The 16,837-nt window shown below is 36.2% G+C and overlaps 1 protein-coding gene across 1 annotated transcript in view; it reads left to right on the top strand.

Moving 5' to 3' along the window:
* LOC131036093 (acetylornithine deacetylase) overlaps positions 1-16,837 on the top strand; it is a 132,145-nt gene that overhangs the window by 23,846 nt on the left and 91,462 nt on the right. Inside the window, exon 3 of the mRNA XM_057967900.2 lies at positions 12,653-12,761. Coding sequence (XP_057823883.2) covers positions 12,653-12,761 — 109 coding nt within the window. The remainder of the gene's footprint in view (positions 1-12,652; positions 12,762-16,837) is intronic.

The raw sequence follows: 16,837 nt of genomic DNA, 5'->3' as shown, positions 1-16,837 counted from the left end.
AAAACTTTGCCAAAATCTGCCTTAATGTAACCTCAATATATCTTCTTAGACCTGCCCAATTTTTTTCTTCAAATCTGCTTATAATCTTCACCAATTTCTGCCCATAGATCTGCAATAATACTCTTTATAAGTCTGCTATAATATTTTTTCACAAATCTGCAGCAATATCTTTCATAAGTCTGCTACAAACAACTTTTATTTCTGTTCTTCTATATGAAGGATGTTCAATGAATGCTTGTTCAAATAAACCATGAATGGTCTTCTTTTTATACATGCTAATGCACCCTTTATCCAATGGTTACATCCCTCCATGCTGGTTGGCCAAGGTAGCATGAAAATATTTTTCTTAATTCTTTATTTTCTTGCCCAAAGTGGCTGCACTACACAAGGGGGTTGGCCCATTTTGTTTTAATTTAGTTTTCAAATTTTAAAATCTCCGAAATGGGGTGCCACAATGAAGGGGGAGGTCGGCCCAATAATATAGACATTTATTATTGTTAAAATAATATCAATATCTTCTATAATGGTCATCTTCTATTCTTAGTGGTCATCTTAGTTGTCGACTTATTTAGCTATTTAGCTTTTTAGTCGACTTATTTAGCTTGTTTAGTTAGCTTTTTATTTTTTAGCTTTTTAAGTTTTTTGGCTTATTTGATTTCACTTTTAACAACTAGTTCTATTTATAGAACATCGTCTTGTAGGCTCTCTATATACGTGTGTATATCGTTCAATGTAATTATCCAATTATTTGAGCAATCAATTTTTCATGGTATCAGAGCAAGTTGATGGGGTTTGTCAGGATTTAGCGAATTTTTTAATAAAAAATTCGTAGGCCTTTTACTTGGAATTCTAGAATATTTATTTTAATTAATGAAAATAACAATTCTGCAATTTGCTAGGTGTTCGTGGGCGGATTATTTTTTCTCTGTAATTCGCGATTTTCTTTCTGAAATTTGTGTGAGGGTTTGTGGTGTTTTTGACAAGGGTTTTTTGGCAATTTTCTGGGCGTCGTTTTTTTGCTGATCCCGCGATTTTGTTGCAAGTCGTATTTTTTTTTTTGGATAAATTCCGTCTCGTTTTTGCTTGTCCGAGGGTTTCATTTTTTTTTTGGCGGCTGGAGGGCTTCTAGGCGACGGGCTCTACAATTTCCGATTTGTATTCTTTTTGTGCGCTGTGTTTTTTGGCTCGATTCTTCTCTTTCAACCATCGTTTTACCATAGTCCCGATTGTACCAGTTTGATTTTCGTGGTGCGATTTTTTAGTTTTTTTTGGCGGCACATATTATTTCGACAGCTGTTTTGGGATTGTGTTCTTTTTGGCGATTTTTTCGCGACCTGTGATGTTTTCCTGCCGACGATGATTTTGTGCAGTTCCGTTTTCCGTGATTTTCGTTGAGACTTTTTCCGACTTGTTTCAACTTATCGCAATTTTCCAAATAAAACAGCTAGGGTTTGAGTAGTTTTCCTTGTGGCACCATGATTTTTAGTGGTCCTTTTGTGCTATTTTCTGTTGGATTTTGAAAATCGTGGGTTTCTTTCTGGTTTAGTGTTTTCTGAATACACGGTTTTTTTTTGGTGCCTGTTGACTTTGCCCTAATTATTTTTGACTCAATTTTCTACAGATTATTTTTCTGATTTGTTTTCAGAAAAATCACTTTTATTTTTGCAGATTGTTCTAGGTTTTTTAGAATCTCGAACCTTGGGTTCAGTGTCAAAAAATTGTCCCTCGAGATTTATGCCAGAACTTTTTTTGGCTCATTATTTTTTTGCAGATTTTTATTTTTCTGATTTTTTTCAGAAAAATTACAGGTTTTAAATTTGCAGGAAATTTTTAATTTCTAGGTTTAAAATCAAACCTCAAAATTTGTGCATTGGTATTCGTGCCTTGAATTCCACTACAACGTTTTAGATTCATTTTGTGGCTACTTCTATTCTGATTTTTTAATCAACTTCTTCTGTCTCCTATCTTCACTAGGTTCTATTTTGATTTTTTAATCAGCTTCTTCTGTCTGTTGTCTTCACTAGGTTGACCACGTTCAACCTCGGTTTCCGTGATGGCTTCTTTGACCAACATCATGTTGGAACACAGTCAGAAGTTTAACAACACCTAGAAACACCGCATATTGACGAAATTTGAATAGCGTTGTCTTGATCAGATTGATTTAGGCCAGACCTCGTCCTACAGGTCCAAGGGTTTTGACATTTTTTTTCTTGAAAAATTGTTCGCAGGGTTTATAATTTTTTCCTTGAAAAATTATCATCAGTAATCTGCAAAGCTTGTGTGGGATTTCTAGGTTTTCAGGATTTTTTCTTCAAAAATTGTTTGCTGGTTTTGTACGATTTTTTCCTCAAAAATCATCTATAATATGAGAAGTTCGCGTGGGATTTGTGATTCGCGAAGTTCTTTGGTTTTGATCGATTTTTCTCCTAAAAATCGTGCTTTGTTGCAGTTAGTTTTGGGTCGCACTGTCAGGCGAACATCTGCAAGCGTGGTATCTTGCAGTCTGTTTAGGAGTTGCTCGAGCAAACAGTGCTCAATACTCTTTTGCAAAAGGGTTTGCTGATTTTTCCTCAAAATCATGGTTTTAGGCATGAGTAATTCACGTGTGCCAGATCTCTGATTCGCTTGTGAGGGCTTCATTAGCTTGGATGGCTTTTGGTGCTCTTGGTCATCTACATTCTGCAGATCCTGGGATGTTAAGTTTTGATCAGATTATAATAAGTAGGTAATTTTAAATTTTATTGGAACTTTAATCTTCGTTTGATGTCAATTCAAACTATATACAGTGGAGATCCAATTTGCAGGATGTATATCGAATTCACTGCAAGTGAATATCACAAACTAAATGTGTATATGTCAAAGATTGTTGTATATGTATCCACCTTTTATTGCTTATAGTTCTCTATACGAACATTGTATTTATTGCTAGTTGCTGATTATATCTCTGCCTTATCGTATCCTAAATATGTTCCTCCCAAAGTAATTGCATTGTATGATATAGGATACCCGAGGTCGTGACTCTACACGTAGGGACATGATACCTTTGGAGGCAAATCGATACATTAATGTAATCGATATTTATAACTTAACCAATTTTAAACATAATCAGTTTTGTGTAATAACACACTTCATCGATAATTAGACAATATGGTGATAATAAAGATCGATAATGTAATATAGATATCGATAGTCGATTATACATATCGACAACAATCATTCGCTAATGTTTTTCATATTGATTATATTTAACTAATATTGATTTTAATATTGTTTATTATATTAGGCATTTAATGTCGGTTTTCATTAATAACTGGTATACGTAATTGTCTAAGGCCAATAGGCCAATTTGACAATTACATTGTCTTTGTCGGTCCTAATAGATTCTAACCGTAGCTATTCTATCATCAACACTGCCTCTTAGCTAGGCAAGAATCCTTCTTAACCTTTATAAGTTGCATCACCTCTTGTGATGATATATCACAATAGCTACATCTATTTGTGGAAGAGAAAGACATCACCTCACAGTGATATCAAGCATTATGGCATATCGACGGATATCACTTCTCATGATATCCACCATAGATATCTCCTTATGTAATATCCACTATTATGGATTGTCCACGGATATCACTTCACATGATATCCACCATTATGGCATATCCATAGATATTACCTCTCAAGATATCAACCATTATGGCATATCCATAGATAGCACGTCACGTGACATCCACCATTATGGTTTATCCATAGATATCAGCTCACGTGATATGAACCATTATGGCATATCCATAGATATCACCTCATGTGACATCCACCATTATGGTTTATTCATAGATATCACCTCACGTGATATCAACCATTATTGTGAGATCGTCACCTCACAATAATGGTGAGATGCACAAGTGTTCATCATTGTGAGATCATCACCTCACAATGATATTCACCATGGCTCATCTAGAGGGTAAACACACAAGTACAAGAAAATCATCACGGACTCTCTCACGTGATGTTTGTCATGGCGTCACACACATGACATCCACCATGAACCATATTAGAGGGTGTAGATAAGGGCTTTCACCTTAAGTCTCTCTCAAAGAGAAATGCAATCACAAGAGTTTACACTTTAAAACATCTTTTGAAAAGAAGAATACGTTAGTGAATAACATACCTTTCCACCATGTCTCTAACATAGTGATTCTTGATCTCCACATGCTTTGAACTTTCATGAAATACAAGGTTGGAGACTGCATCACTCTTGGTGTATTCCAAGCTCACCAAGCATTCATCAATCCAGTAATATCATGACCTAGAAGTCAGCATAAAGGCCTTCCAGCCTACATGAATGGGTCTCCATCTCATGAATCATAGTCCTTTGATTGATCACTAGAGAAACCATCTTGACATGGTCCACTCCCTTTGAACCAATATAACCAAGATCCTTAGATATCAATAGAAGCACATTCTCTGAGCTGCTCCCTCTGTCACAGAAGCATCCCTTGCTCACATGGTCCCAATCATGGAAGATATCTTTCTTTAGGAGACTCACATCATCTGGTATGATTCTCATACGGTTGGAAGCGCTAGATCCAAAACCACCATGGATCTACTATCATAAGATCAAGCCCTAGACATGAATATGATCATCTTGAGATTTAGAACAAAATCCCTTTTCAGCATGCTCCCTCTCATTGAGAGAGCCGCTTTGTCTCAATCTTGGCTTTGTAACCCTAGATGATATCATTACCAGCGCAAGTGCCTCAATGGCTTTCACAAGTGAACTGTTGCACCTCTGCAGGTAGATATTTGTTTTATAAAAAATGGAAATGCAAAATCTCATAATCTTCACTAAAGTCCTCTGCATATTCCTCTTGAATTTTAATCTCTTCATCACAAATAGAACTTCAAAACTCTATAGCCTGAAAAGCAACAGATTTGTGATTCTAAAGATGTCCCAAATGTAAGGGACAAATTTCTCATAGTAAATTGAAGAAATTTAAAACACAAGATATCCAAATGTAGCTTGTCGTAAGTGAACATCTATTGACAAAGTTGTTTCACAAATAACACACATAATGTAATTGCATGAATTAACAAAAAAAACAAAAACTACATATTAAATTCATGAACATTATTCAACCAAAAACAACTAATCTCTTTCAAATCAGAATATTAATCCATTTGAATCCTTTTGTGGAATAGTCTCACCAACATCCGCAATGGATGCTTGAGGCATAGTCTTGGTTGGACATTTCATTGCGTAGTGACCATATTTGTCACATCTAAAGCATTGGATTTCTGAAATGTCCTTCCTTGTTTTGTGCGTGGGAGCACCATTTGGTTCCTCATCTTTCTTTCTATTGGAGTGTCCTTTCTTACCCTTCTTCTTTGAGGAGTGTGCGACAAGAACATGAATATCTTCATTTATGGAGCTTTGACCAATACCTCTTGTAGCCAATCTTGACTCTTCTTGAATGCAGTCAGTCTTCAATCGATCAAACTTAGGAAGTTTAGATCGTGCACTTATCCCTTGAATGAATGATTCCCAAGAAGAAGGGAGACCATTGAGGGCCAACATGGTTAACTCTTTACTTTCAATTGTGTGACCAATGGTGGAGAGTTGGTCTCTCAGTTTTGTTATCCACATGAAGTATGAGGTGGTAGATTCCCCCTTCATCATTTTTACATGATGGAGCTGTTGCTTTAATGCAAGACATACTTTCTAATGATTTGAACATGTCATAGGCCATTTCCAATTTTGAGATAATTGGTACAATATGATCTTTCACAGAGTCAACCAACATTTTCATTGCTTCTTTGTTCTTTCTCTTCCATTGAAGCTTCTCATCCTCTTCTTTTGGTTCGGGTACGACATCTTTCACGAATTCATCTAATTAATTTTCCCCCAAGGCAAACATAACTCTAAACTTCCAAGACACGAAGTTTAATTCTTCTTCAACTTGATCCTCAAATCTAACACCATTCACCATTTTGATGTATAGAAGGGAGTAGAAGAATTCGAGGATATATAGAGAATAGTTTTGCCTATATAAATCTGATCTGATCTTTTACTTATGGTGTCTTTGATACCATGTTAAATTTTGATCAGATTATAATAGGTAGGTAATTTTAAATTTTATTTGAACTTTAATCTTCGTTTGATGTCAATTCAAACTATATACGATGGGGATCCAATTTGCAGAATGTATATCGAATTCACTGCAAGTGAATATCACAAACTAAATGTGTATATTCAAAGACTGCTGTATATGTATCCACCTTTTATTGCTTATAGTTCTCTATACGAGCAGCATATTTATTGCTAGCTGCTGATTATATCTCTGCCTTATCGTATCATGTATATATTGCTGCCTGCTTATTATATCTCCGCCTTATCGTATCCTAAATATGTTCCTCTCAAAGGATTTGCATTGTATGATATAGGATACTCGAGGTCGTGACTCTACACGTAGGGACATGATACCTTTGGAGGCAAACTGATACATTAATGTAATCGGTATTTACAACTAAACCAATTTTAAACATAATCAGTTATGTGCAATAACACACTTCACCGATAATTAGACAATATGGTGATAATAAAGTCGATAATGTAATATAGATATCGATAGCTGATTATACATATCGATGACAATCATTTGCTAATGTTTTTCATATTGATTATATTTAACTAATATCGATTTTAATATTGTTTAATATATTAGGCATTTAATATCGGTTTTCATTAATAGCCGGTATACGTAACTTTCTAAGGCCGATGGGCCAATTAGACAATTACGTTGTCTCTGCCAGGCCTAATAGATTCTGACCCTAGCCATTCTATCATCAACATGGGAGGGTCTCCACACCAACATTTGTGATCATAACACCTGCAGTGTCTTCTTCTGTAGGGTACTGAGTACGATGACCATTAGGGAGGGTGTTCAAATAATATTAATATCTTCTATAATGGTCATCTTCTATTCTTAGTGGTCATCTTAGTTGTCGACTTATTTAGCTATTTAGCTTTTTAGTCGACTTATTTAGCTTTATAGTTAGCTTTTTATTATTTAGCTTTTTAAGTTTTTTAGCTTATTTGATTTCACTTTAATGACTAGTTCTATTTATAGAACATCGTCTTGTAGGCTCTATATATACGTGTGTATATTGTTCAATGTAATTATCCAATTATTTGAGCAATCAATTTTTCAATTATCAATTTATAATTTACTTTAATGAGGGCGCCAAGTGTCTAAGGGTCAACCCTTAGCAAGAATATATTTCATTTTATTTTCTTGCAACTCCAATCTTGGCCTTCGAATGCCTTTGACATCAATGCCAACAATTCCCAACAAGATCTTTTTGACCAATTACAACAAATAGTAGATGAAGAAAAATGGGAGATAGAATTTAAAGACTTGTTGATAGAGATGTACAAGAGTAGTCTTTAACATATTGAAGAATTGGAGAATGAAGAACTAGTGATCTAACCAAGCCAAAGACTCATGGGCCAAAGGTGTATAAGAAAGAACCTTAAGGCAACTCAAGTGTGCAAAACAAGGAAGTAGGAAGAGTTAAGGTTTTTCATATGGCTAAGAGTACAAGAGAAGAACCGATGCAAAGTTGCTTCTCCCATCAAGTCTCAATATTGAAAGGTAGAAATTGTTGAAATTCATAGGCAATGGGTTAAAAGATCTTCAAGGCATTGTAAAACTTGTGGGATTATATGGACAACAAATGGCTAGGACCATAGGTTATATTAGCTACAGTCCTTCCTAGCAATCCTAAGAGGCATAACTACTGATTGGTACACAAAGGTTGACCCAACTTCCAAAACTACTTGGGAAAGATTGAAGAAAGCTTTTGAAGAGGATTTTAAGTTACTGTGGGATGATAATTGAATTGTAGTAGAGATTTATTATACAAAGTAAGGAAAATTTGAGAACATTAGAGGCTATAATCGAAGGCTCAAAGAACTGGTTAATTTAGAAAACTAACTAGTCAACAACCTTAAGAAGAGATGGTTTATGAATGGCTTCATTCTCTAATTATGGAAGAAGATGAACATAGTGCGTCCTCTTCTTATATAGAACCATACGATCTGGCATAAATATAGAGAGTGAAAACAAAATGTTTTCTAATGGCAAAGGAAAAATAGAGGATAATGAAAATTCATATGATAGTTGTGAGAAGTTGAGAGCAAATTTGGAATCGTAAATGTGGGATATGCTGCGGATGATGAACTAAAAGCAAAAATAGAAACTAGTAAAGAAAGCAAAGAATTTTGGTTCATGGAATGTAACGGTGAAGCTGACATAAAAACAAATCGTCCTAGAAAATGTTTTTGTGATATTTGTCAGGTTATGGGTCATTCAAACAAAGAGTGCCCTTATAATATGAGGAGTAGGAGCATGTGAGTGCTCTTCACACAAGGTGAATGTACACTCCACTCATAACTCTACTTAAGTGGAGAATAATATTAATGCATCTTTAGGCAGCTACCAAAATCAAAGAGGGGGAGGTTGTAGTCAGATATGGTACAACACTAAAATTTATTCCATTGTACAATGTTGTCAGTGTAACAAATGGAGACACTTTGCAAGAGACAACTAGAGAAACTAGAACATAATAGGATTTCCATGCAAATGGTGTGGACTTGGAGACCATGAAGACGTCAGATATTCAAAGAAAAAGGCCAATATCAACGTGATTGATGTTGAAAGACATAATGAAGTATTGGCTATTACTTGAGCCCAAGCAAGGAAGGCTACATACCTAAACCCACGTACAAGCTATGGATGTTAGGGTCTATAGGGGACATGAGCATTTGGGGCATGGGACACGTCCTCAGGGAGCACAATGTTTTCCTAGATTGATGTTAGGCTTCAAGCTATGCAGTCCATTTAGGGAAGGTGCTTCTATGATCATGATATTGGTTTTAACATAATTATCCATAGAACCCTTGGGTATGTTACTATAAATTTCATTAAATGCATATTATTTAAGGCACATGCCAGCTAATTGTATATCTAATGCAGTCTTCTATCATGTAGCCATTTCTTCATAATAAACTATGCATCTAAATCTTCAGTTGGTCCCATCAACAATTTAATTCACGTGGAATGTGAAAATCATTAATCTTCTTTTTGTTCATGCAAACTTTTGATATAAGTGTTGATTATTTTGTTATTGATGTCAAAGGATTGTTGTGAAGAGATTTGGAATGAAATACTAGTCAAGTTGCTGATTTTCATCGGCTACTTGGTTGTGTGCTCGAGCTACTTGGCTACTTGGTTGTGTGCTTGAGCTGCTTGGGTGTTTTCTTGAGCTGCTCGGGTGTCTGCTTGAGCTGTTGCTTGTCCACTTCACTTGCTTGCTGGCATATCTTGCCAAATCAGATTGACAAGTCATCAGTTGAATGTTCAACAGGATGGCTTTTATGGAATCGAATTAATTTATTATGGGCTGCGATTGTTTTGAATATGGCGGTTGAATGTGGTATGCTTTCATCCCTTATTTCCTAGTGCTTATTGGACTGCGTCAGGAATTAATGAAAGGTGTTTTTCCCTTGAACCGATACTTTATTCACCCTTTTGCTGCATCAACTTGGTTCTGACGTCTTGTGAGTGGGGCTGCTTTAAGCATTTGTAATGTCTTTCTGCACCAATCAAAGATTCTTTTTGGAGAAACGTGGTATTGTGTATGAGATCATCATTTTTAGGCTATCGTGGTTTTATTAATTTTTCTTCTTTTTGACTATTGTGTTTGGTACATAAGACTTTCTGGAGATTAAGTCACTGCTGATGATACACAAATTTTTTTTGTTTTTTGTCGGGTTATAACACGTTTTTGTCTTCCACGGTTTCTATTATGGTGGTGTTATCAGGAGTTATTCAGGACTATCATTTTTTGTGTATATGGAGCCAACATTGAAGAACATGTGTACGCTTCTTTTGGAGTGATATGTTTGAGGTGTGGGTGTTGGCATTTTTTTTTGGTGAGAAATTTTTGAGGTGATCGCTGCGTGAATAAGGGTTGTCTTTTTGCTATTGTTTTCTGAAAAAGAGATTTCTAAGGAGATTGAAGTTGTTGCTTTTGCAGTGACAATGTGTTGTTTTTGATAGATGTGGTTATCTAATTTTGTGTGTTGGTTGATTTCTGCCACGATAAATCTGGTCGAGTGTGCTTTTCTCAATATCTTTGTTTGGTGTAAAAGCTCTTAAGGATTTTTGAGGAGACAGATTTGTTTGTGATATTGTTTTGAGTCAATAAACGAGAACACAAAAGAAACAAGCTGATTCTAGATATATTAAATGCAAAGTGTGTACAAAATCGCATCCTCATGAGTAATATTGATGGCTGGAAGCTTGGAAGCAAAATAATAAATAGTTTTTGTAAAACCAAAAGTAAATACATCATTACAATTACAAGTTCCTCTTCGCAGCTCTAGCAAAAACTAGGGGAGAGGTAGAACTAGAGGGCCGAAGCTATTGTGGCTCCAAAATAGATCTTTCGTACAACGTGATAGCGACGTGTTAGTCAATCGTAGCCGTTTATTGAAAAATCGACGGTGTAAAATGCGCGACTAACATGCGTGTTAGTCAATCCGTACTTCTGTTTTGGAGCTAGAATAGACGCGTCCAAACTAGAGGGTCTAGTCCTAGAAGTCTGCAGTGGGCGTGACTATGCCTCCTCGCTCGGTATGGCTGGCTCGTCCTCCATCCTGGATGAAGCTATGTCTCCACTTGCTTCTGGCACTGGCAATGGCACCTCATCCTCATCCTCTTCCTCCTTAATGTCATCCAACGTGAAACCAAATACACCCCCCTCCTCCTCCATAGCCCGCCTCTCCAAATTAGTGATGTCATCCTCGGAAAATAATGGAGGTTGCTCCTGTGATGTCCAATCACTGTAAGGATCTATATCATCCAAGTCAATTGGACCACCTTCTACTTCCTTTACCTTATGCGCAATCGAAGATTATATTGCACGAAGACAAGGTCATTGAGGCGTTTTTGCACTAACTTGCTCCTCTTCTTCGTGTGGATTGTTTCAAACAAGCTCCAATTGCGCTCACAATTGAATGAACTACAAGGCTGACATAAGATTTAGAGGGCAAATTTTTTGAGATGTGGGGTATTTCCAAGCCAACTTTGCACCAAGCATCTGCAAATTAAAATTAGGTTAAGTGTAGCACCCCTCGCCGGGGTCTGAGGGTGAGAAAGAGAGGGGTGGAGAGATAGGTCTAGATCTTGGGGGAGAGAGGAGAGAGTGGGATGGAGTGTGGTAGAGAGGGGGATAGAGGAAGAGTGATAGGGAGATAGAAAGGTCTAAAATTCGGGGCAGATAAAGTGAGTGAGATAGAGAGAGCAAGAGAATGTTGATAGGAGCATATTGATTACTGAAATTTGACTGTCTAAAAAATTAAAAGATCTTCTAAAACCTAGAATTTGCATTATAACACCTAGAGATCTGAAATCACTCTCAAACATCCTATCGATATATACATGAAATATAACTTATACTCAAATGTTATATTTCATGTATATATTTTGACGAAGATAATGAACTGACCTGAAAAAACAAAAATAGATAATTTTTTGACGTGTTTGGGCCTCTTTTTTTAGTGTACCCGAGTTTTTTATAGAAACTCGCTGAGTCCGTTGCAAAAACTCGGGCGAGTTTTTCGGCGAGTAAAAGTCAGAAAAACTCGCAGAGCAGAAAAACTCTGTGAGTTTTCAAAACTCGCCTAGTACTTTGCGAGTTTTCCAACTATGCAGTTTGATATATAAATGACTGAAGTGTTTCACTTTGATTATCATTTACTTTGCTGCTGAAGCATAACCTTGAGGTTGAGGCTTATGAAGGTTTAATGATTGCTAGTGCTGTTGTTGATACCAGTCTATCATCTAAAAAGCTGAACGAAGTTGGTGCTTCGAGGAGAGTTGGTGCTCTTAGTGAGTTGGTCCTCACTTATGTATTTTGAGTTGATGATCTTTTAGTAATTGAAAGCTATTGATGTGCCGTGGTTTTTTACCTAAAAGGGTTTTCCACGTGAAATTCAGTGTTTGCATCTTGAGGTTTGCTCTCTCTATGTTTTATGTGGTTTCATGCAGTTAAAAGTTTAAAATACTGATTCATCCCCCCCTCCCGCCTTTCAGTATTTTCTGTGTGTTTTCAAGAAGTTATGTTTTTATGTTCTATTTTATTCGGACACAAAAAATATTATAATGAGTTAATTCATGAATCGTTTACTTTATTATAATGTTGCCATATGTGCACCCACATAGAGATAAAGGACACAAGTTCTTAGTTATATATATCATATTTATCTTTCCCAAATGATATTGCAGTTGTTTTTTTATTTGCAAATGCTATTGAATGGAAGAGCAAACTTTGAAGCATTGTCTTGAGCAACATGATGAAGAAGACATGTTCTTGTAGGGTACCTAAGCAATGTAATTCTTACTAGTGATATGTGCGAATTCATCCATGAAGTTTCATTTATGTTATTCTTCATTTGTGTGTGTGGGCACATGTATGCTTATCATTATAGTAACAGCCTACATCAATAACATGTATGTTGGCTTCAAAGTTTAGAAAGAATTCAATTGTGGATCTTAGTTTATTGGTTGCCCTTTATGTCCTTTTGCAGGTTTTGGATAGATACAGCAGACAAACAACCTTGCATTGGTACTGGGGGAGTGATCTCTTGGAAACTATATGCAAAAGGAAAACTTTTTCATAGTGGTCTTCCACACAAGGTTCGTTTTTCTGATTTACTTAATCTGATCCTTATCCTCTGATAAAAAATGTATTCAATACAAATTCTCTGTTTGTAGGGGTTCAATGAAAATGTGAAGATGGTAGTCTATTCTTGAGTCATTTAGGGTTGTTGGTAAGGCCTGTCGAAGGACTTTCAATATTCTTTTGTTGGAAATTGAGACAATGGGCAACACAAATAAGCATACTTGCTTTCTTGATTCACCCCTGGTCTTGTTGGTGTGTAGAATTTCACTAGAATGATACCCAAGTGGGCTGTATAACAGCCTGTTTATTTTACCTGTGGGCTGTCCCAATTGATAAGAGTTATTATGTTCTTTTCTTTGATACATATTACTATTATATTCATTTGTTTGCTTTGATATTTTTATGCATCCATATATATTATTTGAGTCATTAGGGCCTAAAAGTTAAAACAGAAACATGGATATAAATTAATATTACTAAATATGATTAAGTGCATCCATATTAGGTAGATAAATATGAATTGATATTACTAAACATGATTATGTGCATCCCTTCGAACATGTAGATTTTGAAACATGGTATGCCATGACTTTTGGACTTCAACCTTAACGTTTATTTCGATTTCTCTGCCCTTGTTTGATTGATGAGATAGTTTTCCATCCTTAGTATGATTTTCTTTGGTTAAAATGTGAGTTACACTATTGTTGAGTATTTTACAAAAGGATTTTGTCCTTTAATAGCAAAAAGGTTAAGGACCAAAAGGTGATCAATTACAGCTAGCTTCCTTAGGAAAGTGATTGCATGAAAGGAAAACAGCAAAGCTATGTTACTGGAATGTGGATACAGATAAACAAAATCTGGGGTTGGGTTCATTTTGGGTTTGTCCATACAAAAACATGCAATAGGAATTAAGTTCATAATCCCACATACCATATTATAATCAACAAAACCACCATCAACTCTAATGTCATTTAAAGCATAACAAATAAATAGTATAAAATATTCATTGTTCAAACTTCAAGTTCAATATTAAAATAATAATATCAAGTTCAACAATCAATTTTTTAGCATCATAAGGATTTTCTAAATTCTCAACACTAGCATCATCATTGACATTAGATTATATAGGAACATTTGAAGAACCACAAGCAGTGCCATTGCCACTTGGACTAAAATTGTATTTACTTTTGGGCTCAAGTGTATGTAATGCCCCCTTTTTGTGAATGCCCTGATTTTTGCCCTAAACCACAATTTCCAATTAAAAAAGAAATGGAATAGGGTTAGTGATATTATTTACCTGATTGAGATCCTGCAAACATGTTAGGAAATCATTTGAAACATAATTCATAAAATAGGTTCCTTATTAGGAACATTAATTTAGATCAAAAGCATAGATCTTTCCTACTAGGTTAGAAACATTGACTTAATCATAAGATATCTGTAGTTTATCGGGGAAATTCAACCATAGGGAAGTTAGGATAAGGTGACATGATAGGGTTCCCAAGAGATCCTCTACCCTAGGCCCAAGACTGGATATACCATCCCTCTTGGCCTCATGTGGCCTTTTGCCATCCATACAAGATGGTGTACCTAGTGAGGTGTCCTATAACCGTTTCCCCTTCATTGTGCCATCCTATTCCATTCCCCATGATTGGACTCCTTAGTCTATTGATCAACCATGATAGAGGGTTGAGGTGTATTTACAATATGGTGTTCGGAAAGTCCTTCCCTTCTAAGCCCAAGGGTGGAGCACTCCTTGCACCCCCTTGACCTCATGGGACCCCTGGTCAACCACTATGAGGAGGTGTACTAAAAGAGGATCTCATAACTGTTCCCCTCCTTGTAATCCTTTACTACCCCCATCATGGTTGTTTTCAGCATTTAAACAAACACATAAAGAGTTACTCATTGTGGCCTACATTCTATATATATAAGAAATCATATAATAATATCATATTCCTAGATCATATACATATTGTTCATAAGTGAGCAATTACAATTAAGATTTGTTATGCTATATATATCACAAGAATTCCATACAAAATCACAGTTATAATATCAGCTGCTGTATGCCTGAAACTGGTTATTTATATCAGATCTGATTCTCTTCAATGTCTCTCCTTGGATGCTAGAATGGTCCCTTATATCCTCTTTCCTATGGTGGAGAGTCATGATCTTTCCCACAGTTGTGTTGGTTGTGGAGAGACGCCTCTTTATCGCTGGCTTCTGCCTCTTCATAATCGACCCCTGCTTTGGGACGCCTTGTTTCATTTTATTGGAACTGCTCCTCTCTAACCTTTATTTCCAATTCTTGACTAATCATTTTCTATGAATGGAACCGCTGGCATTGAGGGAAGAAGCACAATCCACACAAGCAAATGTTAGCTGATGCATAGTAATTCTTAATCTATGCGGCCTGCTGTAGTAACTTGATCTGCTGCTATCATTATGATTAATGCTGGGAGAGAGGAAATTGTGAAGTCTTACTTATTGTAAGACAATTTCCTGAGTGCAAAGTAGATTCCGTCCGATGTTTTGTCAAATGTCATGGTGGGGGCATGACGGTGTAACATGTTGGGAAGGGGAATCATCCAAGTTAGTTTGCTCTGGCTTCATATCTGATAGCTTTGCAAGAGTCTGGGGGCAACTCCCTTCATCCATTCCTTGGCGTGATACAGGGTGGGGTCGAGGGGCAGATCCCTCACCAGCAAGCCCAAATGAAGGCCTTCAAAACTACATAGACCTTCATGGGGCACACCATTTTCATAATATTTTAATCAAGGCAACATCAAAGGTGGATTTTAAAAAAAAAAAAAAATCTGTTTACAGGTTGATTTGATAACATAGCAGCAAAGAGTGAAGTTTTTGTTTTGTTAAAAAGAGAAGTATGTTACTGTTGGAGTATTTTACAAAAAGATTTTTTCCTTTAATAGCAATAAAGGTTAAGGACGAAATGGTGATCAGTTACAACTAGCTTCCTTAGGGAAGTGAGTACACATCGTATTTTGAAGAGTGATTGCACTATAGGAAAACAATAAGGAGCAAGCTTAAGTTATATGATTATATCTAGGTTTGTACATGGTGATTATATATATAAACCAAAGTAATACTTAGAACATAGAGCAGTGGCTTTTGAAATAGCAAATTATATGATCAGTAAAGCAATGAATATCAAAGGCAGTAGAGTGGTAATCAAGCCTCAAGGCTGGTGGTGGTTTTTAGCATAGGATGTCAACTTGCACTCCTTTTTCTTCTTTAGCATGATGCAGTTGGCTCCAATTTTTGAAGATACCAAGGGGAGTTGTTTTTGAATGGTTGGAATTCCAATTGCCATTTAGGTTTAGAGCTTCATGTTAAATTTTTATTAGGCATAATCTTTTGCCACATTTTTGTTCTTTGTTGTGCCTTTGGGGGAGCAACCTCAGCTGCCTCCTTTTGTTACCCTCATGAGAGAGTAGTTCCTTGATGGTCTCTTGCCTGTAATGAGAGAGCTAACAGTTTATCCTCACCAAGTTCAAGCATTCCAGTTGGTGTTTCATGCAATTTTGCAGAACCAACTGATTTTCTTTTTGCCATTAAATGTGATTAATAAGAAGTGGTTAGCAGGCCCTTGATTCCTCCATTTCTTGAACCAGCTCATGAGGTGTGTCATTGATTCTAGCCAATGAGACAGTGAAGGAAGAATTAGAGTGTGCTGTCGCTTGTGGGGACTTTTGAGGGTCGGGAGTTGTATTGTTGGAAGGACCAGCAAGAGGAATGGCCTTGATTGGGATGATTTTTTAGGATTGAATTATTTGCAACTTGAAAATTTACTAGGGCTGGTGGTGTTGGCATTTGTAAAATAGACTTTGATCTAACAGTACAAAGAATGGCTGGATTTAAAGCTTTCCTAAGATGAGAACCAACAATGATGCTGAAAGCAGATTGAGTTCAAAAGAAGTTACTTTTTCTGCCTGCTTTTCTAAATTTGGAATGGATTGTGTGGGCTTTGTAAGCACTTGCACCTGCAAGGGTGCATATCTCCTTTAATGACTCAAAAGTGTACATTGGCTTTTCTTGTTTTGCATCTATATAACATATAGCAATTTGT

The sequence above is a fragment of the Cryptomeria japonica genome, chromosome 4, assembly GCF_030272615.1.
Source record: "Cryptomeria japonica chromosome 4, Sugi_1.0, whole genome shotgun sequence".
NCBI lineage: Eukaryota > Viridiplantae > Streptophyta > Pinopsida > Cupressales > Cupressaceae > Cryptomeria > Cryptomeria japonica.
Note: the sequence above shows the minus strand (reverse complement) of the source record. Positions and strands in the feature narration are given on the sequence as shown.